We start from the raw sequence: 23,195 nt of genomic DNA on the forward strand, positions 1-23,195 counted from the left end.
ATAGCTCAAAGCAAAATGCTATTCAAACCATGTAGAGGGGGAAATCTCTGTGGATACACCTCAGGCTGGAGGAGTCAGCAGCCACTTAGGGAGGAAGTAGCATTTAACCTTGGTCTGGAGCAGGCATTATTCCAAAGCAGCTCACTCACAGGAAGCTAGAGCAGCCAGATACTCTTGCCTTCTGGATCAAGTGCAGGGAAACCACCCGTGACAGCAGGGAGGAAAGGCTGCAGTCAGCCTGACTCTTGGAATTTCAGCCTCTGTAGGTCCTGGCTAACTGAAAGGTGGTCGGGGTACAGCTGCAAGTCGGCAAGTGCTTCAAGAAAGACAGCATGTCCCGTAGGCAGAGACACAGGTATCCTGTATGTGAGAGCTCAGCGGGCAGTGGAGCCTTCCCGGGACTAACTGCCAGCCCCTTGCCAAAGGCATAGAGCACCCAGGACATGTGTGTTGTTTTGTGGGGTTGGGGTTGGGTTTGGTTTGTTTGTTTCGTTACTGGCCACGGTCCTCCTGGATGCAGCGCCGTGCTTGGCCGGGCCCTTGTAGCTGGGCTGCACTCAGCCAGCAGCCAGCGGCCAGCATGCCCAGAGCCAGGGCTCCAGTGAGGCCCCTGCTAGCCCCCCACAGCTAGGAGACTTAAAGCCTCTTCCTTTTCTTCCCATTGTGTTGACTGGGCTTTTCTAGGGGAGGAGTGGGGCCGGTTAAAAGCTCCCCATGCCAACCGCTTCATCTTCTCCCACGACCTTTCCAACGGGGCCATGAATATGCTGGAGGTGTTTGTGTCTAGCCTGGAGGAGTTTCAGCCAGACCTGGTGGTCCTCTCTGGATTGCACATGATGGAGGGACAAAGCAAGGAGCTCCAGAGGAAGAGGCTCTTGGAGGTAATAGCACTGTCACAGAATCTCACGGATCTCAGCTGGCGTTTTTCCTCAGGTTCCTGCCTCTCTCCGCCTCTGCAGCTTGCACTGCCTGGTCCTCAGTCCTGGCCTCCGCAGGACCCTTCGTGGCAGCCGGCTCTGAGGCCTGCCTCCTGGTGCTCTTTTCAGGCACACGGACGGCAGCTTGAGTAGGACAGGGCAGGACCTCTTGCCTGAGCCTCTGCACCCTGCGCTACGCTGGACGTGGCTGCTGCGGTGTTTGTGGTCTGCGTCCTCTGTGTCGTGTGTGTCATCTGTTCACATCAGCTGTGCCGCGGCTCCTGCAGGCTCTGCAGCGGTTGGAGCCAGCCGCTCCATGTAGGCCCCCAGGAATAGGCTGGCTCTGTGAGCAGACAGGGGCGGTTCTCAGTGCCCTGAGTCTGTGACCCCAGCGCCTCCCTGTTGGGAACAGTGTCCCCTCTCTGGAGGCTATGGTGACTCCCAAGGCTTAGAGCTTTCATGATGATGCAAAGAAGGCAGTGACCCGAGGCACCGCCTCTCGGCCTTGACCCTTTCTTCCCTCTTGCATGACTTCTGTCTTTAATGGCACCGCTGCCCTCTTCTGTTCGCAGGTTGTGACCTCCATTTCTGACATCCCCACTGGTATTCCAGTTCACCTAGAGCTGGCCAGTATGACCAACAGGGAGCTCATGAGGAGCATTGTGCATCAGGTAACCACATGGGCAGCACGTGAGGCCCTCTGGCGCCCTCACCCTCGTGGGCCTTGCTGAGAAGCGCCGTTGTCCAGTGGGGCCAGCTCTTTGGGCTCAGGGGCCGGCTTACTGAGGTGTGGATGTTCTGTCATGCAGTCCTGGGGCCATGGAGATCCAGATAAGGAGTCATGGCCATTCTGGGACAGGATCTCTTACTAGGTTAGAAGGATGGCAGCATAACTGATGGATTTGTGGGTCCTGTTTCTCCCGGAGTGGAGAAGTTGAAAGTGAATGGTTTTTGCGGTAGAACTCTAAGGAGAAAACCACAGGTCCAGCTCAGCTGCTTTCAGTTGAAACTCCAGAAGCTCAGAGGAGAAGAACTTTGGGGGAGCTTCACTCCCTTACCACCAGGCACCAAGGTATTCAACTCCTGCCTCTGGACAACAGCAGTGCTTAGGTAGATCTGGGAGTGTGGTGCTTGAACACAGACTTCGGAAGCCGGGGTTGGGATGCCAGTTTGCCGCTCTCTAGCTTTATCAACTTAGGCAAGTTACTTAACCTTTCATTGTTTTAGTATTTAACCTATTTAATGGGTAATATATTCATGTGGTTCAAAACCCAAAAAATACTAAGATACAGTGAAGTCTCCCTGCCACCATTAGTAACGTTCTTGGTTTTATCTGTATACTACCAGAGTCACTGTGTACAAGTATAAGCAAATGTGGGAATATATCCTTATTTTTTTGTCCTTTTTTTACCCCAAAAGATAGCACAGCACACCGAACACAGACCATTATGCACTTTGCTTTTTCTCACTGATGGGACTTTGGAGACCTTTTCTCCACCATCCCCTGGGAAGCATCCTGTCTTTTCACAGCCAGGCAGTGAAAGGGAGCCCAGGTTGCTTAGCCTGCACCATCTTGGGCATCTTGGTTTCTGTCCTTCGCTGGCCCATCAGGAGGTGCAGGGGAGAAACTTGTACAGGATTTTCATTTCCCCGAGAGCAAGTAGGTACATATGTTGAATTCTCAGAAGAGCTGTTAGGCGGAGCAGAGAAGGTCTTTGTAAATTTAATGCTGCCAAGACACTCTTCGTGAGAGCTGTGCCCATTTCCTGCTGCTAGAAATCTTTACAAGTGTTTATTCCCTCTTTTCCTTGCCACGAGAATGTGATTAGAAACTTCTATTCTTTACCAATCTGATAGGTGAAAAATACTTGAATATTTGTGTCTTCTTTTAATAGACTTTACTTTTTAGGGCAGTTTTAGTTCATAGCAACAGTGAGTAGCACGTGGTGCATTCCCATATACCTGCCACACACAAGCCCACCACCTCCACCGTCAGCACCTCGCTGCCCTGCAGTGTCACACCTGTGAGTGCCTGACCCTACACTCAGGTCGCCACAGCCCACGGTTTACGTTGGGTTTCACACTTGCTATTTCTCAGTAGAGTTTTTAATTTGCATTTCTCTTTTGAGGTTATCTTTTCACTTAAAAAAAAGCCAGTTTTATTTCATTTTCTGTGTGTCTGTTTAACCTTTCTGAGCCTCAGTTCCCTTATCTGTAAAACAGAGGCGATCCCCCCTTTGAGAGGGTTACAGTAAGAATGGAATGAAATAAAGCCATCCACTCAGGGCCCGGCACACAACATGCCATAAATGGAGGTGCTATTACATTGGCAAAGGTACAGGCCATTGGTTTTTTGTTTCTTTTTGTTGTTTTGTGTTTTTTTTTAATTTTTTTTCTTTTTTTAATGTTTGAGAGAGAGACCGACAGAGTGTGAGCAGGGGAGGGGCAGAGAGAGAGGGAGACACAGAATCCGAAGCAGGCTCCAGGCTCTGAGCTGTCAGCACAGAGCCCTACATGGGGCCCGAACTCACAGACTGTGAGATTATGACCTGAGCTGAAGTCGGACGCTCAACCAACTGAGCCACCCAGGCGCCCCTAGACCATTGGTTTTTAAATAATAAATATATTCACATGCACCCACACATACCCCTCCCCCTCCCGCCCTCCCGCCAGGGGCTCCGAGCTTGCACAACCTTATGTGCAGTTCTCTGGCTCTAAGGAGAGAAGTGCTGAGTAAGAGATAGTGAGTTAGACACAGTGGTTCCCCTTGAGACAGAAACAGGCTTAGCAGTTTCCATTCAGTACCCTTTTGCACACGGTTATTACTGAATACAGTCTTCCCTACCCCACACCTGCTTAAAAAGCTTAGCTCTAACCTGAAACATTTCTTCTTGCTTCTTGGTGTTGTGTACACGGAACCATGTGACCCTGACTGTGTTGGTAGGGCCCTCATTTTACTGGTACAGCACCTGCTGGTGTTCAGGAACCGGGAAGCCAGTCCCACCAGTAGGAAGAGGGTCTGCTGTGTATGCAAAGGCAAAAGCGAGGCCCATGGAAAGCAATACGAAATATGTGTTCCCTCTGCCCTTTGTCTCAGATGAATATAACAAAAGACTGAGTCTAAAACGGTGTGACTGCAACTTTCTGGTCAAATCCCAAGTGATAATGAGGGTGTAGTTAGAGGTGCAATAGCCAGAGCAGCGACCTGTGGTCCGTCACTTCCCCGGCGTGTGCATCAGGGGTGGGGAGTCCTGTGGTAGGAAGAAAGATGCCATACTGCCTGCCTTCCCTGACTTCAGTCATTGGCTGTGTCCTGAGGCACCTTGGGAGTTGGATGTTAATCAGGAAGAAACCTCCGTTTTGTTTCTGTTAGCAGGTCTTCCCCGCGGTGACTTCCCTTGGGATGAACGAACAGGAGCTGTTATTTCTCAGCCAGGCGGCATCTGGACCTCACTCGTCCCTCTCTTCCTGGAATGGTGTCCCTGATGTGGGTATGGTCAGCGACATCCTCTTTTGGATCTTGAAGGAACATGGGAGGAGTAAAAGCAGAGCCTCAGACCTCACCAGGATCCATTTCCACACGCTGGTCTACCACATCCTGGCAACCGTAGATGGACACTGGGCCAACCAGCTGGCAGCTGTGGCTGCGGGAGCTCGCGTAGCCGGGACACAGGCCTGCGCGACAGAAACCATAGATGCCAGCCGAGTGTCCCTGAGGGCGCCCCGCGAGTTCATGACTTCCCACTCAGAGGCTGGCTCCAGGATCGTGATAGACCCCAGCAAGCCGGTCGCAGAGTGGCACAGGGAGGGGGTATCCTTCCACTTCACACCAGTACTGGTGTGTAAAGATCCCGTTCGAACTGTGGGCCTCGGAGATGCCATTTCTGCCGAAGGCCTCTTCTATTCAGAGGTCCGCCCTCACTATTAGGGAGGTGGCTACGGGTCACTTCCCTGAGGAGAGCTAGCCGATGTAAGAACTACAGGCAAAATAGGATGGAGGGTGTCAGAACAGTTTCTAGATCTAATTGAAAGATAGCCAAAGAGACAACAGATTAAACTGTATCAGATACATTCCAGCCTGTTGAAGATTTCACAAAAACATTTCAGGTTTTAATCAAAATTTAGCTGTCTACTAACGAGACTGGATTTTTGGTTTTTTATGTTGTGTGTTACGGGGGTAAAACTTGATTCCCATATTCCCATTTTACGCAGCCTTGCCAAGTATCTTAGACCAGACTTTGCCCTGGAGAGCATGTCAGCTGGAGAAAGCACTTCCCCTGTTGCCCCCCGAGGAAGCGCATGCTCGCTCACCTGAACTCCCGGTCTCCAGTAAAGCCCAGCGTGAGGGTCCCGTGTTTTCTGGGCTCTGCGTTCACGGGCAGGATCTTGATTTCCATTCAGTGTTACAATGAAAATATTTAATGAGCACACCTTCTGAGTCTTCTCTCAACCTTAAGACAGAGCCGCAAATGAGGACAAAACAGTCACTCCCGTGCATCACAGTCACAGCAGAGGCCGGGAGCCCTGTGCAGCCTTTGCGGGGGCCTGCGTCCGTCATTTGTTCAGAAGCCTGGCTGACCTGCAGAGCGGCCATGGGAGCTGCTGGGCCCTGTCTTCGTGCCCTGGCTCTGGAGGTTGTAGGCTGGCTGGTCAGAGGCCCCCAGCCTGGGCCCGATCCCCTCCCCCAGCTCTGGACACACTTTCCACAGTGGAGGACTGATCTTTGTTCGGATCCTTGAAGGAATTTGCTTTTACAACTGGAATATGCTTCTGTGTGTAACAGATCATGTTTGTTTTACATCGACGCACCACATCCATTAAAAAGTTTTACCTCATAAGAGCCCCAAGATCATGAATAAATCTGTCATGTATTTATTTTTTTATAAATCAAGGAGACTTCTGTGTGCTTTTAAATATATTAAAAATAATTTACATTTCAGGAATCCTAAGTCTGTGATTTTGTTTCTTTCCCCACCACTCTGGAGCCAGGTAAAGTATGAATCATTCTGACCTTGACTAAGGTGTGAGCTGTACGTTACTCTGCTCTTCAGGTGTTTGGTTATCTTGTCTTCCTTTCACTGGGCAGGCAGCCCCACACACTGAGCCTGAGCTATATATAGGTCTGTCCTCTGTTGGTTTAAGGCGACAGAAGACCGTAGTTTCAAGTAGCAAAGCCGCTGTGAAACAGTTTGAAAGTGTTTGGTGAGTCTTCTCAGTTGTTCAAAGAACAGTATAAATATGGCAGCGGGTGGCAGGCCCACTTAGGTCAGGGGTGACCATTTCATACCTGGCTCATAGCAGCTTCTAGAACTGCAAAGCTACCTCAGATTCTTCATTTATGACCTCTCCTTTCCCGCTTTGGATAAGAAGGAAAGGCTTGATTACTCCAAAGAAAATGTAAGCCTAGAGCTTGAAACTCAAAGCAAATAGCTTATTAAGGACATCTCTGGCTGCTATTTCATCAGTCTCTGCTTCTAACCTAGGTTAAAAACAAATACCTACTTTCTAGCCTATTTGTATTAGAAAGGCTTAAGTGAGAAAAGATTTCTGTTTTCCCAAGAATTGGAATAACTCCTTGTTTACGTTATAAACCTAAAACTTGGAGAGCACTGAGATGTTTTCCATGTGACTTTTTCTTACCATCTGTCTCTATAGAAGTTGTGTCTACTGGCCCCTGCCCTTGGTCTATGCGAGTTCAGTTTGCTCTGGTGTTGTCAATAAAGTGTAATCAGCGCGTACCTTAGAGCAATATTTTTCAAAAGATGAGTCTTGAAGTATTGATAGTCACGAAATCGATTTGGTGGTTAACACAAAAGGTATCAAGATGCATCCTACTCGGGGGCAAGTACTCTTTTTGTGAATCTTTACATGTGCCTGAATGCATGTAGTCGGGAACGTACATGCGCCCCTCTGAACGTCCACCCTTTAGAGGAGTCAGCTAATCTTTGGAAGGAAGACTGGACTCCTGACCTAGGACAGGCTTTGTGGAAGTGAGCTGGCAGGGCAGGATACAGGTAGGCCTCAGGCCTCTCAACCCTTCGCTCCAAACTGTATTTTACAAAAGTTTCCACATATGACTTGATATGAAGAAGGGTGAAGATCCACTGGACTAGGAAAGGGTGCCTGGTGAGAAATGAGCCTTCCTAAAAATGTTCTAACACTCTTATGTTTGCTTGAAATTGATTTAAAGCCAGGGAATAGCGCCAGCACACAAAACACTACTGAGATCAGAATCTGGCCAAAAATCGGTAAGCTCTACCTTGCAGATTGAGTTTGCATTTTATTGTGGAGTTTAGTGGGGAAAGGTGAGTCATCAGAAGAAATCCAAATTCTATGCGGGGTGTTGAGATGACAAGTGTATGACAGGGCATGTTACCTGCACTGAGCCTTATTTTTCCTCATCTGTAAAACGGGGTGTATAGTAGTCTGTATCCTTAGGGTTCTTGATGATTAAAGGAGAATGCTGTGCAAAATAGCATGGTACGTGGTGCATATTTAAAAGTTTAAGAATTGTCACTGTTACTAAACTGAACAGGTGATTTCCTGGGTCTCTTTAGAACTGTTTTTAAAACATTGAGAAGTTACCACAGTGATTTAACATTTCACTTTGGAGTCTTGTCATAGGTAAAGATTTGCATACAGTGAAGCTACACAAATTTCAAGGTACCATTGAGTAGGTTTGACAAATGTATGTGCCCATCTAACCCACATGCCTATCCAGGTACAGAATGTTCCCATCACCCCAAAGTGGCTACACCATTTTACTCCCACTAATGATGTAGGACAGCTCTGGTGGCTTCTCAACGTCCCCAAGATTTGGAATTGTCAGTTTAATTGTAGCCATTTTGGAGGGTACAGAGCGGCATTTCATTGCAGTTTTATTTTGCATCTATAACATTCTGTTTATTGGCCATTCATGTATCTTTGTGACATGTGCAAATGTCTACTCCCTGCCCCCCACAATTGGGTTATTTTATATATGCTGTTGATTGGGTGGTTCGTTTTGAGTTGTAGGAGTTCTTTATATATCCTGGATATAAACTCTTTGTCAGATACATTTTGTGACTGTTTTCCCAGAATATATTCCCAGTCTGTAGTCTGATACTCGTTTTCTTCATGGCTTATTAGTCTGAAGCACTGGACTATTCCTGTCCTACCTGTAGTCTCATTATTTTCCTCTAGGAACTGTAAAATTTTAGGTTTTACATTTAGGTCCGTCATCTATTTTGAGTTACTTCTGTGGATGGTAACAGATTAGGATCAGATCCACTTTTTTCTACACCGCTGTCCAGTCGTTCTGGCACTGTTGAAAAGACCCACTGATCTATTTGCACCCTCACCTCCCCATGCCAGCACCATGTAATTGCTATTTTGGTCAAGTCTGGAAGTGAGGTAAGTCCTCCAACTTTGTTCAAGATTGCCTTGGGTGTGCTGAGTCTTTTGTATTTCCCTCACATTGGAGAACCAGCTCTCAACTTCTACCCCAAAACCTGTTGGGCTTCTAGGAATCCACGAACCTATTTGGAAAGAATTTTGATCTCAACAAGAGTTAGTTTCCCAGTGTGTGAACATGGCCTATTTTGGTCTTTTTCACTACAGTGCTTTGTAGTTTTCAGGGTACAGGCCTTACATGTATTTTGTTAAATTCATCCCTAAGTATTTCATGTCAGTATCTGACAGTATTGTAAATGGATTTTTTTTTTGAATTTCATTTTCAAACAGTTCCTTGGTGGAAAACAATTGATTTTTGTACACTGACCTTGCCAAATCCAGTTATCACTGGTGGCACCTTCATTTACTTGCTTTTAGGATTCCTTAAGTTTTTCTATATAAATAACCATGCCCTTTTCTACCTATGCCTTTTTATTTCTTGCCTTTAGAACACTGACCAGAACCTCTAGTATAATGTTGAACAAAAGTGGTAAAAGCGGACATCCTTACCTTGGTCCTCTTCTTGGGGGCAAAGTATTCAATATTTTACTGTTAAATGTGATACTGCACCTTTTTCCACAGATGCCATTTGTCAAGTTGTTGATGCCACCTTCTATTCCTGATTTGCTGGGGTTTTATGATGGCTTTTTAAAAGTTGCTTTTTCTGTATCTACTGAAATTGTGTGACTTTTCTATTTTGCTAACACATGAAACTACTTTGATTTTCAAATATTAAACCAAGAGTTTAACTTCCTGGGATAACCCCAACTCGGTCATGATGTACGTAGTTACCTTTTTATATATTGCTGGATTTGATGCACTAGTACTGATTTGCTAATATATTAAGGACTTTGGTACCTATGTTCATGCAGAATGGCCTGCAGTTTCCTTATTCTGTAATGTCTTTGTCCAGTTTTGATATCAGGGTTATACTGGCTTCATAAACAAGTTGGGAAGTTTTTGCTCCTATTTTCTAAAAATTTTTGTCAAGTTGGATTTAATACAATTTACCAGCTAAATCATCTGGGCCAAGAGTTTGCTTCAGGTAAGTTTTGATTTCTAAATTCAGTTTCTTGAATAGGACTTAAAAAAAATTTTTTTTTAATGTTTATTTTTGAGACAGAGGGAGACCGAGCACGAGTAGGGGAGGGGCAGAGAGAGGGAGACACAGAATCTGAAACAGGCTCCAGGCTCTGAGCTGTCAGGACAGAGCCCGATGCGAGGCTCGAACCCACGAACCATGAGATCATGACCTGAGCCGAAGTTGGATGCTTAACCAACAGAGCCACCCAGGTGCCCCTTGAAATAGGACTTCTAAGGTTTTACATTTCCTCATTTCAATTTCGGTAAGTTATTTTTCAGATTTGGCTGTTGCATACAAGTTGTCCGTTTTGTTCTAAAATTGTTCATATTCCTTGATCTTTCTCTCATCCATACTATCTGTAATGCTGTTCCCTCTTATTGGTGATTTGTCTCTTTTCTTCCTTCATTAGTTTAGCTGTGGTTTTGTTGTTGTTGCTTTCTTATTTTTTGAGAGGGAGAGAGGGAGAGAGGGAGAGACAAAATCCCAAGCAGGCTCCACACTGTCATCGCAGAGCCCGACATGGGCTTGATCTCACAAACCATGAGATCATGAACTGAGCAGAGATCAAGTGTCTGTCACTTAACCGACTGAGCCACCCCAAGTGCCCCTTGTCATTTTTTTTCCCCACAAACTTTTGGCTTTTTAGATTTTTAATATTTGTCTACTCTTATTTCGGGTTTATTTTGCTCTTTTCCTAGCTTAAGGTAGGAACCTCTACCACTGATTTTCTACCTTTCTTCCAATAGAAGCATTTACAACTATAAGATTCCCTGTAAGCACTGCTTTTAGCTGAATCCCACAAATTGTGATTTGTTTTCATTGTCAAAGTATTTTCTCTTTTGATTTCTTTCTTGGCTTGTGAGTTATTAGTGTGTTTAGCTTCAAAATATTTAGGGGTTTTCTACATATCTTGTTAATTTCTAATAGAATTTCACTGTGGTCAACATATTGTGTAAATTTCAGTCTTTCGACTCTGAGACCTTGTCATGTGGCCCAGCACATGCTCTGTCCTGCTGAATGCACTATGTGCAGGGTCTAGTGTTCTCTAAATGTCAGTTAGGTCAAGGTGGTTCATGTGTACTTTTACACTTCCTAATTGTAACAACTGCAGAAAGAGGGAGTGCCAGCATATCCAACTATGACTGGGGATTTAATTCTGTCAGTTTTTACTTCATGTATTTTGAAGCAATGCTGTTAAGTGCATATATTATATATGTTTCTTCTACTGAATTGAGCGGTTTTATGAAATGTCCCTCTTTATTTTTGGTAATGCTCCTGGTTTTGAAATCTACTTTATCTGGCATCAGTATAGCACTCTGGACTTAGGCCTGTAGCTTGAGATATGACGTTCTCCATCCTTTCGCTTTCAGTGGCAGATAGCTGGGTTTATCCTTTCTTTACTCTTCAACTGGAATGTTTAGTCCAAGTACTTTTTTTAGTCTAATTACATTTTAATGTAATTGTGGACATGATTGGATTTACATTTAACATTTTGCTATTTATTTCTTTGTTCCCTTTTTTGTTCCTCTATTCTTCCTTTCCTGCCCGTTAGTGGTGAGGAGGGTGTTAATTGAATATTTTTTTAAATATTTTTTCTCTCACCTTTTTAGCTATAATTCTTTGCATCTTTTTAACGGTTGCTCTAGGCATCCTTAACGTTTCACAAACTATTAGGAATAACTTTGTACCACATCATGTAAGATATAAAAACCTTTTTCACTCATTGAGTTCCATGTACCTGCCCTTCCTTTAGTTACATTTATTTATGTTAAACCTCACAATATAATTTTTTGCTTAGAACAGTCACAGTATTTTTTTTTTAATGTTTACTTATTTAAGCAAGAGAGAGGGAGAGAGAGAATCCCAAGCAGGCTCCTGGCTGTCAGTGTGGAACCCGATGTGGGGCTTGATCTCATGATCCGTGAGATCATGACCTGAGCCGAAATCAAGAGTCGGATGCTTAACTGAGCCACTCAGCTGCCCCAGTCACAGTATTTTTTAAAAAATTAAACCAAGATAGTGCTTTATATTTACCCACTTGTTTACACTTGTTATCTGTGGAGGACTGATCAACATGAGCTACTCTGCCATTATCCGATAATGATTCTTCCTTAAAAACAAAATGACTGTAATCTTATATTCCAAAGTTTTGTACTAATACTATTCAGTAAAAAGGGCACTTTTCCCATTGCTAGTTCATACCTATACTTTCAAGCCATCTAAAACCATGTCTGTATTTTGTGACCATGTACTTTGCCTCATTTTCCTAATTCTGTGAAAAATTATGACAAGAGCAACTCCCACAACTAGAGATCGGAAAAGCTCCTTTCTCACAGAGAGAGAAACTGCAAACCCACATGCACAAAAGGTTGGGCAGGTGTAACCTAGTACAGCTGACCCCTGAACAACTTGAGTTTAAACTGCACAGGTCCACTTATATGTGATTTTTTTTTCAGTAAATACATTGGAAAGGTTTTTTTTGAGGTTTGTGGCAATTTGAGAAAACTAAGATGAACCATGTAGCCTAGAAATATCAAAAAAAAATAAGAAAAAGGTATGCCACGAAGGCATGGGTAACACTTAAAAAAGCAGGAGCTTTGCATCGGAGTTCAAATCCTGATCCTGCCACTTACCTGGGAAAATTCATTTTGCATCTCCCAACCTCAACTTCCTCCTTTATGGAGTGGGGATGACAGTATCTTGGAAGGGTTCCATGTGACCATTCCCTTCCTGAACCTTTTCTTACTTGGCCTTCCCCAACACCACTCTCCTGGCTTTGTCTCTTCTATCGCTGTCACTTGCTTCTGTCTCTTCTGTGGCCTCTTCTGCTTCTCCCTTTAAATACGGTTTCCCATCTCGGGTCCCCCATCCTCGCTTTCCCTGGGGGCTCCTTTCAAATCTGTGCTTTCAGCTAGAGCCCAAATTAAATTATTCCTGCACCTTGATCTTCAAGCCAGATTTCACATCTGAAATCTATTCCAGTGTCCAGTGTCACCATCTGGAGGTCTCAAAGATAAACACGTCTAAAACTAGACCCCATAAGCCTCCACTGGTGTCCCCCGTATTCCTCCTTCCCTGGTTTATGGAACTCTCCCAGCAGTGGATGCCCTTCTGACAGTCCTCTTAACCTGCTACATCCAGTCCCCAATAGTATTCTACTGATTTCACTTCCTAAACTCTAAGCCCCCTCACCTCTACTCCATCTCTCAGTTCATACCCTAATCATTTCTCACCAAGACCTTTTCATTCATGGGCACAAGAGACTACACAATGATATAAAAGTGAGCTTTCTCAGCTGCTCAGGGTATAAATCCTGGTTCTTCCACATACCAGCTGCGTGGGCCAGGGCATTGCTTCTGACACCTTGGTGTTTACTTCTGAGATACGAGAACTGAAGAGTTTCCCACTCACTTAGCCGCTGCTTCAATGTCAAAACAGACCGAGTCATAACATAAAAAACTCCATAGTTTGGTTTGGCAATAGGTGTCCTCACCTTTAAATTATGGTAATTACAGGACACTTCAAGTACAAAATGGGGACTGGCCCTCAAGCAAATTGCTGGCGTACCATCCATCGGGGCTGCTGCAGCAGAAGCTATGTTCGTACTACACAGGAACTTGGCCTTGAGGTTCCTTCTCTAGTTTCAAACTAGTTTTGGAAGTAAGACTGTGATCATAGGTTCTTTTAAGAAGTTTTTATTGTGATCTCTTATTTTTATACCTAAGTTAACAACTTTTCCCAAAGGGATGATGATACATAATCTTTATTCTAAAAAGGACATATAATGAATTGATAGCATCTGGCCAGTAGTATCATTGATGGTCTTAAATAAAAATTAGTTAAGAAGCTCTTCCTTTCCTTTTAATTGCTGGTGCTGATACCAGACCAACCCTTCACTCCTACTTCTTATCACACTGACATGATCTGACTCCACACTCTGACCTCTCTCAAGGACAAGCCACAGGGCCTTGTTCTGGATTCCCCTGGACAAGCACAGCTGGAATATTCAACCTCAATATACAGAGGGTTTTTTTCATCATTTTTCCCCTTAAATTTAGAGTGTTAGAGCTGGATTATTAATCCAAGATTTGCCTTGGAGGCTGCCATGCCCCCCAGTCTGAGGACCATCTCAGCTAAGCCAAGTCTTCATCATAACAGAGCTAATAAGTAGAAGGTCTGTCTCAGACTTTCCTTCCGCAAAGGAAGGAGGAAGTCATCCAGGAGATGACAGTCATTTCAGAAGCAAACAGCATCACGTGCCCTGCTGGCTCTTGAAGCTACAAACACAGAGCCGTGAGCCCTGCTCTTAATTCTGAAAGGACCTGTCTGGTCCCGGCTAACGGGGCTGATGAGAGGCTGCTAGGCCTCAGGCTCCTTGGGGTCATCACAACACATCCTGCGGTCCTTGGTGCCCAGGGAACACACTGGCGTCCATGCTGCCTGTGTCGCGTGACCTTTCCTAATCTGCTACATCCTCACCAGAGAAACCTATACTCCGGGGTCATCCTACTCCTATTTTTCTCTTATTTGTGCAGATGCTTCATTTGGATGTGCTTCCACAGTGGGCTGTGGCTCCAGAGGCAGAGATGGTGGCTTTGTGAGATGGGATGTTCCTCCAGCACCTAGCAACAAAACAAACAGCTTGAATTCTCAGTTCCACGGTTCCTGAAGAAATCACATTGTCAAATTTCAAAAAGAAACCCTGTATCTTTGAGGATCAGCGGGGACTGTGACGTATCTTTGCAGCTATGAAGTTAGACCATCGCTAAGAAAGCAACGGTCAAGTTTGCCTTCAATGACTCACTGAGAAAATCTTTAATTACCTGCACCATGATGACTTATGCGATCTTGCTTTAATTGTCACTGCTTTAGCAGAACAGAAGGTGCTGTCATGTAATTCTAAACTTGAATACTGTAAACCTCTGACTAAGCCTGTTCCCTCCGACACAACTTGCCTTAAGGAAGCAAGTGCCAATTTGGCCAGCATATGGCTTCTTCCCCTTCTAGGAATACTACTTGGACGTGTTCTGAGTCTGAGAAGTGTCAGCCTCACTTAAAGCTGTCATCTCTCGCTGGCACATGCAGCCTGTGCCCACGAGGATTCCATGGAGCTGTGCGTAGCCTCCTACCTGAGGGGAGCTTCCCGTATGCAGCTGCTGAAGACATTGCCTGTCCTAGGGCTTGATTAGAGCCCAGAGGCTGCTGGAGACTGGCAGCTTTGCTAGTTGAAGTGGTCCGGTGCTTTGACTTGGTGTCTTTAACTGGTTTCGTCCAGACCAGTGCCTCCCCGACCTGGAGGGCAGCTCCCAGCTTCTGGGCCATGTCCACCATCTTGTCCCCACATGGGAAGAAAAAAGAGTCACGGAGAGGACCGGCAGAGTGAAGCCTACCCACCTCTTCCACCAGGGAGTGCAGGTGAAATCCTATCTAACGGTACTAGTATTTGAGAGAGACAGTATTTATTGCAAGGAAATCATTCTCAAACAGCAGAGAATACAGACTGCCTTTAGTGGACGGCAAGGGAGCACATATAGGATCTCAAAACCTAACAATTCAAGCTTGGTGCCTTACAGAGCTCAACTCCTGCCTTTCCCACATGAGGAGAAGTGAGGAGAAACTGCAAAGAGACAGAGACCTCACATCAGTTGTATTATCAATAACATAACTCCGTAAGCCTGAACTTCCTCTTACTATTTTCTTCTAGGGAAGTTTTTTCTCCGGATGTTCCTAATTGGAGATTTCATGCTGCCAGGAACATCAGAGCCAAAATGGCCATAAACCTATAGAGTACCTGATATCTGGATTATTTGGGCTTCATTCAGAAGCCTCCCAGGAGCTAATAAAAGACATACCTCGGCGTCAAATTCCAGAGAGCTGCTGTCCTGCAGCAGGTGGACCTTCTTCTCCATCTCCTGATACTGAGCCAGGGCACCCTGCTTCTCGCCCTGGTTGTACAGCAGCACAGCATAGTTGAGGTTTACCAACGGGTTACACCTGTGGCAAACGGATTCCGTGGGGCTCAGGCTCTGCAACCAGTGGTCATTCAGAGATCCCTCTCGTTACACAAAAAAACAAAAACTGGTTACATAGACATTTCTCTATTCCACAGCAAGGTAAGAACACATGTGCCGCGTGGACCTTTGGAGAAGCATCAAGGAAGTAACTGCCCAACCAGCAGAGCAAGAGGTATTGGGACCAAGTGTGATGTCTCAGCCCTCAACGGAGGCCACCAGGTCAGGTTGGAAAAGGGGATCCCTACCCTGCTGCCTGGCAGATGCCAGCAGAATAAATCCCAGGAGAGTTAAGTTGATCTTAAACTAAGTCCAGAGTCCTATCTGATATTCCAGCTAGCCCATGGCTATCAGCACCCGAAGCCCACTGCCAGCTCCTGGAAACATTTCCTCAGAAAGAGCCAGTGTCTGTTCCCGCTGAGCCACCGTGTGCTTAAGGACCACATCCTTCTGCAGTCAGGCCCTCCCACTGACCCCCAGAGCAGGCATCTGGGCCGCTGCTCAACCGCCCCGCGCCCCAACTGGGCTGTGGCGCCACCTGGTGGCTTCTGAGAGTCCGACCCGCCCCAGTACCACTCCTGACGGAGCAGCTTACTTATCCAGGCGGACGGCTTCCGCGTAGGCTCTCTTGGCGTTCTCTGGGTCTTCCAGATTGGTCAGAGCCACTGCAACAAAGAAAGTGGGCACTGTGACTGGGGAGCCCCGTGTGGAAAACAAAAGGAATGTTTCAAGACCACAGTTCATTCAACCCCCAAACTGAACTCCTCCTTTGCCGTCTCGGCTCCTGGCATGACCGCCTTCGGTCACTCAGCTTAGATGCCCGGTGTCACCTGCTTCGATGGTGTCTCTCCACAGTCAGTAGCCAAGTCCTGCGAATCCTGTTTTTTGTACTTTTCTTTACTGACACTGCCCTTGTTCAGATGCAAATTGTTTCAGGCTTTCCATTTCTTCCCCACAGCAATGTCCCCACCTGCCTCCATCCACTTTGCCACCAAGCTGCCAGGAGTCTTCCTGCCTTACAAACAAATCTATGTCACACCACCCTACTTAAGAATCCATTACCCACAACCATGATCTTTATAAACGTTTGTATAGCAACAGAACATACTCTCCTTTGTAATCAGCATTTTCTGGAAACCTGATGTATAAAACAAAGAAAAACAGAGCTGTTTTGAAAACCAGGCCCACCCGACCTCCCCACCAAGCTACACACTTAGCTCTCCTGGACACTTAAGAGAAGATCTAGGAATACGGTTGGAAAACCTTGGCCTCTAGGATAAAAGGCCAGAGTCCCAGCATTCTTCTCCTGCCTGCCCCCCACTTCATGTGGCCCTAGACCAGCTTTCCTGACTCCTCCCCCACTACACCGCACAACACGACCGCCCACTGGCTGCAGGACACACGGTGCGGCCACGGCTGCACGCCTTTGTTCCCACGACGGCCGAGCCAGTGAGTTCCAGCTTAGCCTTCAAACTGCAGTGTGAAGGCCAGCTCTAGTCTGGGAGTTAGAAGTGTGGCTCATGCCTTACAGTAGGGCTGTCTGTTCACAGAACTGAGCTCGCTTTGTATTCAGGCAACCCCCAATTAACCACCATTCAATTTGCTTTTGCAACCGTTCTCTAATAAATAAGTTCCCCCACAATAATAACAACCACCACCACCTGTCAACGGGAATAAGGAAACTGCTTTTGGGCTTACACTTAGTAAGGCCAGTGGAGAAATACCCCCACAAAGAATATTATCAGTACTTCAACGTTATAGTAACACTCACATTAATAATAGGCCAATGATATAGTGACAACAAAACCAGTAGCTACTAGTCACTGGTTATTTATTACGTAATCTTCCCTCTCTACTAGAAATAATCCAGTAAGTAGTGGAAGCGGGACCCTTCCCAAAGCCCAAGCTCTTAACACTAAATGGTATCTGGAATTTATAGCTAGACTCTCACTCTTTTTCTCCACCCCTCCTCTTTATATAAATGAATTGTCAGCCAAGGGAAAACCACTGGTAACAGATGAACTAGGGATGATCTTGATTTAACCTGTTGGTCTCTGAGTGAAATGCCTGCAGGCTAGAAGCAACTAGCTATTCTGTCATCTTTTTCAGGCTTTAGGACACTAATCTAGATTCCTGTGGTATCTGCGAGGCAGTGGCTTCTATGGGACATTTAACCACCGGCCTCTTATGATTCTAAGTCATTTTCCCTCCTCACAAACCACGGAGGGGGTTTTCCACCTAAGTGTCTCTTACCAGCCAAGAGCATGTAGAGCTCCCCCATCTTTGGCTGGAAGTTGATGGCCGCGCTGAGGAAATGGAAAGCTGACGCATACTGCTGCATTGTCAAGTGGACAAGGCCCAAGTTATACAGAATCTTCCAATCAAAGGGTGCCAAGTAGTTGGCTCGTTTCAGGCAGCTGATAGCCTGCAGGAGAGATGGGACACGAGATGAGAGGCCAGGGTAGGCCCAGCAGACCCAGTAACTTGCATGTATGAACACGAACAAGGAAGGTGGGGAGACACTCACTGCCACATATTTCTTCTTGCCAAAGAAACACATTCCGATGTTGTTCCAGAGTGGAGGACTTTCTGGAACGGCACAAGCTACAACTCTGTACTTGGTGAGGGCAACATCAAAGTCCCCGTGGGTCTGCATCATGCTGCCTGCTGCCAAAATGGCCTGCAAACACAGGACATGGGCAACTTGTAATTCAGCCGTTCCCAAAAGGCTGTAGTGGTGAAGCAGACATTCTGGGTGTAGGTACTCAACAGGGTACTTCTTCCAGGGACACAAAAGGTATATTTAAGCTACTGGGATAAATGCTGATGAGGAATGTCCCTGCACCTCACCGTGGCTTTCTCCAGCACAGTCCAGAAAAAGAAAAGAGAAAATGTCAGTGACCCTACCTGGCTCATTTGTTTCCTACTTCTGGTCAAGGAAGTCAACATTTCAGAGTCAAGGCCCTTTGAGGAAAAACAGCCTTTAATCTGCCCCCTGAACTCCCTACGTGGTACCCCAAGTGCTCTAGACAATTCAGAAACTCCTGTCTTTGACCACTGAAGGTACAGCTCCTTTGGCCACCAGACAGGGTGAGCAAGCTTCAGGCGTCATCAGGCTGGCCCTTGCATTTGTCCAAGGAAAGGTGTCAAGGTGGGGAGCTGACGGAGTTAACACGCCTTCTATGACTTCTCAGACAGGACGAGTCTGTGTCTGACATCAAACCCGTTCGGCTGCATCTCCCTCCATCATGTTCATCTTCTACACGATCTTCTCAGCTCCAGAGTCGTACCTGGACGAGAGTTGTCATCGCCAGTCCATTAAGAATCCAGAAGTTATGTCACCAGAATGACCTCTGATGGAAGTCGTGGAGGCTTTGCTCACTCCCTAAGCAGCACACAAACCTCACCAGCACTACGACCTCATTCTCTGCAGAAGTTACAGGCCTGTTATAACACGTGCTCTTTTAGAAAACAAAAGCAGAGCGCTAACGTTTTACAACATCTTCAGATAAGAAGGGCCATGCCTATTTAAAACTTTTCTAAGAAAAAGGTAATTTCTCAGGTATCCAAAATGCTCTCTAGGGCCAGATCGCCCCTGGCAGCAGTGGGAGCATCTGAGTAAAGGCTCTGGGGTTTGACGGCCTGCAATACCTTATAGTTGGTAGGGTCATAGGTCAGTGCATTTCCAAGATGTTCGAATGCCTTCTGGTAAATGCCGAGCTTGGAGAAAAAGCAAACCAGAGAATTACATCAGGGGGAGATGGCAGTTAAGGAGTCTGGCCAACCACACCCTGAACAAAAACACACTGACGTTCTGAGTTCTCATGATTAAAAAAAAAAAAAAAAAAGCAGCTACAGATACCAGATAAAAAAAGAAAACTAAAAATCCCCTTATTTGTTGATTTGTCCCCTGATAAGGTCAAAGTATCTATCTGCCAGGAACCACCTCTGCCACGCTTTGCACACTAATGCCTCTTGGCAGGAAAGGGGCTGGTTAGCCTCATTCCCCTGGGGCCAACCTCCCAAGCCAAAGCCAGGAAGGCCTAGGGTTAAGCTCCTGATTCCTTTTAAAGAAAAACAAAACAGCCAGAAAGGCCACCACAGAGGCATAGCTGGAGGAGCAGCTGAGCAGGGAACTTGGGGAGTTCATGGGGGCAGGACAGGGACAGACCCTCAGGGATCCTTGGGCCTTGGATCCGCAGGCTGATACAGAGAAGTGGAGGCGCTAAAAAGATGCCATTTGTGCTCAGGAAAACACAGAGGGGACAGGAGACTTCTTATTCAAGACAGTGTTTTGCCTTCTCGTTCCTGTAAGATCCGGCTGGGAAGGAGGGGTGGAAACGGACTCTGCCCCAAAGCCCGTTGGCCAGCGCCAACCTGCATCAGGCTTTCTCCCCCCAGCAACACCATACCGGCCCCACTGACCGGTCATTTCTCATAAATGCTCTTTCCTTAAATGGGTAAGTAGCCTCAAGCAGGCTTATTTGCTTCTGATTTGAATGCAGAAAATTACTTCCTTTAGCAGATAAAAAATATCAGATGCAGAGAGTAAGGTTCACATGACCGTTAGGAAGATGCGTTAAAGTAAAATCAAAATTCAGGGAAACCACAATCCACACACATCCAAAAGCATTTCTAACACCAGTGCACAAATGAGGAAAGGGTTCTCATTACCTGTAAGTAGAGTAATCCCAAAGTCGTAAGAAGTTCTGTATTCTCTGGTGAGAACCTGCAACACAGATCGGTGCTCAGAGGGAAACCAGATGCGTACAAGACACACAGGACACCTGCACACTGACGTGCCCTCACGAGCAGTGGTGGACACTTTTTGCCTCCTCCTCCCCATGACCATTCCCGAAGTCCTTTGGGAATTTCCTTCTAAAGTAGGTTATCTCAACCCTGGCTACAGGGTGAATTGCTCAGCAAGAAGAAATGGGACTTAGCATCCAGACTCCTTTCAGGATCTTTCTCCTTAGGGCCAAAGTCCTAAGAAGAACTTATAGAATATTCTCTGTGACGGTCCTGCTTATACTGATATAATTAAAGACCGATTCTCCATAAATCAAGTCAGTCTAGAAAACAACACAGCGACAGCCAGTTCCCTCTTGTAGGATTTTTTTTTTTTTTCTGGTCTCACTGTACTGACAATGCCAGCCAGCAGGGTTCTCTGTGTAATTTAGGATCCCAACGGCCCTAATGCTCTGCTCTCCATATTAAACAAAAACACATACTAAAGTGTTGGCTTTGGGGACTAAACACTGACTTAAGTAAAAGATTATTTGCTTTCCCAATCCCTCACTGACACTTGCCTTTATCCCAAAAGTTAAGCAACACTGAGCTGAGATGTTCTGTCTATAGGACCATCAGCAGCTTCAACAGTGAAAATGGCAAAAGGCAAGGAACTGTCTCCAGCACTGGTCCCATGGAGAGACCAGAACAAGAGGGGCCAAATCCCCCAACTAGAGGAAGGTTGAGCTGAACAGAGCTTACTCAGTTCAAATGGATATTTGCCCTTCACTTTCTGCCATAATAAATATCCATTTTGATCACCTCCCTCCCACAAACCAACTACGTAACTTTCATGATTCTGGTGGCATCTCCCCGCGAACTCCCCACCAAAACATGACTACCATCTCCAAAGCTATGAGTCACAGACAATGGTCTCCATTCTCAGGTTCCAAACTCTCAAGCTGTCCCCTTATTCCCTTGGGAATTTTAGTGACTTCAGTCCTTGATGAGCCACTGGAAGAATATCACCCTTAAGATTTATGTGAGCTAATCTCAAAGAGCCAACTTTAAAAGGCAGAAGTCAGCGGGGCACGTTGGTGGTTCAGTTAAGCATCAACTTTGGTTCAGATCATGATCTCGTAGTTTGTGAGTTCGAGTCCCGAGTCGGGCTCTCTGCTGAAAGCTCAGAGCCTGGAGCCTGCTTTAGACTCTGTGTCTCCCTCTCTCTCTGCCCCTCCTCAACTCTCTCTCTTGAAAATAAATAAATATTTAAACAAAAAAAATTTTTTTAAGGCAGAAGTCAGGGATCAAGGCTTCCACCCTGCCCCACAGAAGCTTAAAATATGCTACATGGATTGGGAGGAGGGGTGCCTGGCTGGCTTAGTTGAATGTTGACTCTTGATTTTGGCCTAGGTCATGATCCTAAGGGTCATGGGATTGAGACCTGCAACGTGCTCTGCGCTGAGCATGGAGCCTGCTTGAGATTTTCTCTCTCCCACTCTGCCCCTCTCCCCTGCTGGTGCTCTCTCTTAAAAAAAAAAAAAAAAAGCTACATGGGCTCCTTCCTCTAATCCCTGTAAACTTAGCTTCTTGGTGACAAAAGTCTTTTGTAGCTTAAAAAACCAAGGGACTTTTATGTCTTTGTAGATAATGTGGTTGAAGACAATTCATAGAGTGTTTAACTGATACAGCCAGAAAAGTGACTATCATGGTAGAAGGCAAAGGTAATTAACAGAAATCTAAGTTTAGTTCAGAGACTAATTATCAGGAATAATAGACTTTGTGGCCATGCTTCCTGTTAAGTGACAAAACAAACATGACATTTTGCTACATTTATCCTACTTAAAACAAACAAGACCCTATACAAAAAAGACAAGATAGTACATGTCCCTAGAGAAGAAATATGGAACAGCATCCTGAGAAAGCCAGTCAGTTCCATTATCAACAGGGGTTTGGCCTACCCTAATCATGTTTTAAGAACACAAGATATTGGGGCGGGGGTAGGGAGAACGCCTGGGTGGCTCAGTTGGTTAAGCGTCTGACTCCTGGTTTTGGCTCAGGTCATGATCTCAGTTTATGGGGCCGAACCCCGTGTTGGGAGAACAGAGCCTGCTTGGGATTCTCTCCTTTTCCCTCTCCCCTACTCACTCTCTCTCTTTAATAAACTTAAAAAAAAAAACACAAAAAACACCACAAAACATATTGGTTTCATGCTAATAAAGGCCAGATGTTTATTAGTGAGTCAGATTTCTGACCCCAATGTCCCCGGAAAAAGATCTGCTATAGAAGTGAAAACCACAATGGCAGAGTAGCAGCTGACTCCAAAATCTATGTGCGCCTTCCTCCTGAGCACATGTGTACCCACTTCCCTTGCAGCTAGTGGCCACCTCACCCTCACAAACCACCACCCCGCACCATAGCCTGAAACATGGATGCTACATTAAGTCAGCTTCACCAGCAGGTGAAGACAACAATGTAAGAAATGGTGGGTTAATAAAGAACCTGGATCCCTGACTGACCTTGGGGAGCAGAGCTGTCCAGCTAGGCTAGGCTGGCCATACTGACGGGGGAGAAGCACAAGTCTTTTTATGTAAGCAAGCCACAGGGAGCTTTTAACCTTGGCCTGAACTATACTCTAACTCACACAACTAATAGTCACAGGAATCCATCTTAGGCTTGGGGGTTCATATGTCTGCTCCCATTTGTCTTCTCATTGCCTTAAAGAAAACAGACATACTTACTCTACTGCTTTCTTGTAGATTTCAATGGCCTTGTCCAAGTCTCCCTCCAGCAGGTGGATCTTCCCCAGCATTATGTAAGTCAAATCATGCCTGTTAAGATGTAGGGCATTGTGCAGCTGCTCTTGCGCCTAACAAGATTGATGGAGTAAAGAGAACCGAATCACTACAGGAAAGGACGATGTCTTCGTACGGCTAACGTAAAGACAGAGCTCCCCCTTTCTAACGCAGACACATCACATCTCAGCAAACAGCCCCCACTACCCAAAAAACTAAAACATACCAA

General features: G+C 45.9%; 2 protein-coding genes across 5 annotated transcripts in view; one reads left to right on the forward strand and one right to left on the reverse strand.

Moving 5' to 3' along the window:
• Nucleotides 1-5,831, forward strand: part of ADPGK (ADP dependent glucokinase) — a 28,623-nt gene extending 22,792 nt beyond the window's left edge. For 2 of the 3 annotated variants that reach the window (XM_042941474.1, XM_042941476.1), the window contains exons 5-7: nt 685-881; nt 1,490-1,588; nt 4,291-5,831. In XM_042941474.1, coding sequence (XP_042797408.1) covers nt 685-881; nt 1,490-1,588; nt 4,291-4,845 — 851 coding nt within the window. In that variant the 3' untranslated portion in view covers nt 4,846-5,831. The remainder of the gene's footprint in view (nt 1-684; nt 882-1,489; nt 1,589-4,290) is intronic. The other variant, XM_042941475.1, reaches the window with a different exon arrangement.
• A 7,167-nt stretch (nt 5,832-12,998) lies between these two features.
• The window catches only part of BBS4 (Bardet-Biedl syndrome 4), a 55,509-nt gene continuing 45,312 nt past the window's right edge, over nt 12,999-23,195 (reverse strand). Inside the window, exons 7-15 of one of the 2 annotated variants that reach the window (XM_042941478.1) lie at nt 22,913-23,040; nt 20,118-20,172; nt 19,095-19,163; nt 17,971-18,123; nt 17,697-17,868; nt 16,039-16,108; nt 15,285-15,426; nt 14,562-14,763; nt 12,999-14,054 (exon numbers count right to left, since the gene is read on the reverse strand). In XM_042941478.1, coding sequence (XP_042797412.1) covers nt 13,945-14,054; nt 14,562-14,763; nt 15,285-15,426; nt 16,039-16,108; nt 17,697-17,868; nt 17,971-18,123; nt 19,095-19,163; nt 20,118-20,172; nt 22,913-23,040 — 1,101 coding nt within the window. In that variant the 3' untranslated portion in view covers nt 12,999-13,944. The remainder of the gene's footprint in view (nt 14,055-14,561; nt 14,764-15,284; nt 15,427-16,038; nt 16,109-17,696; nt 17,869-17,970; nt 18,124-19,094; nt 19,164-20,117; nt 20,173-22,912; nt 23,041-23,195) is intronic. The other variant, XM_042941477.1, reaches the window with a different exon arrangement.

Source organism: Panthera leo, chromosome B3 (genome assembly GCF_018350215.1).
Source record: "Panthera leo isolate Ple1 chromosome B3, P.leo_Ple1_pat1.1, whole genome shotgun sequence".
Lineage (NCBI taxonomy): Eukaryota > Metazoa > Chordata > Mammalia > Carnivora > Felidae > Panthera > Panthera leo.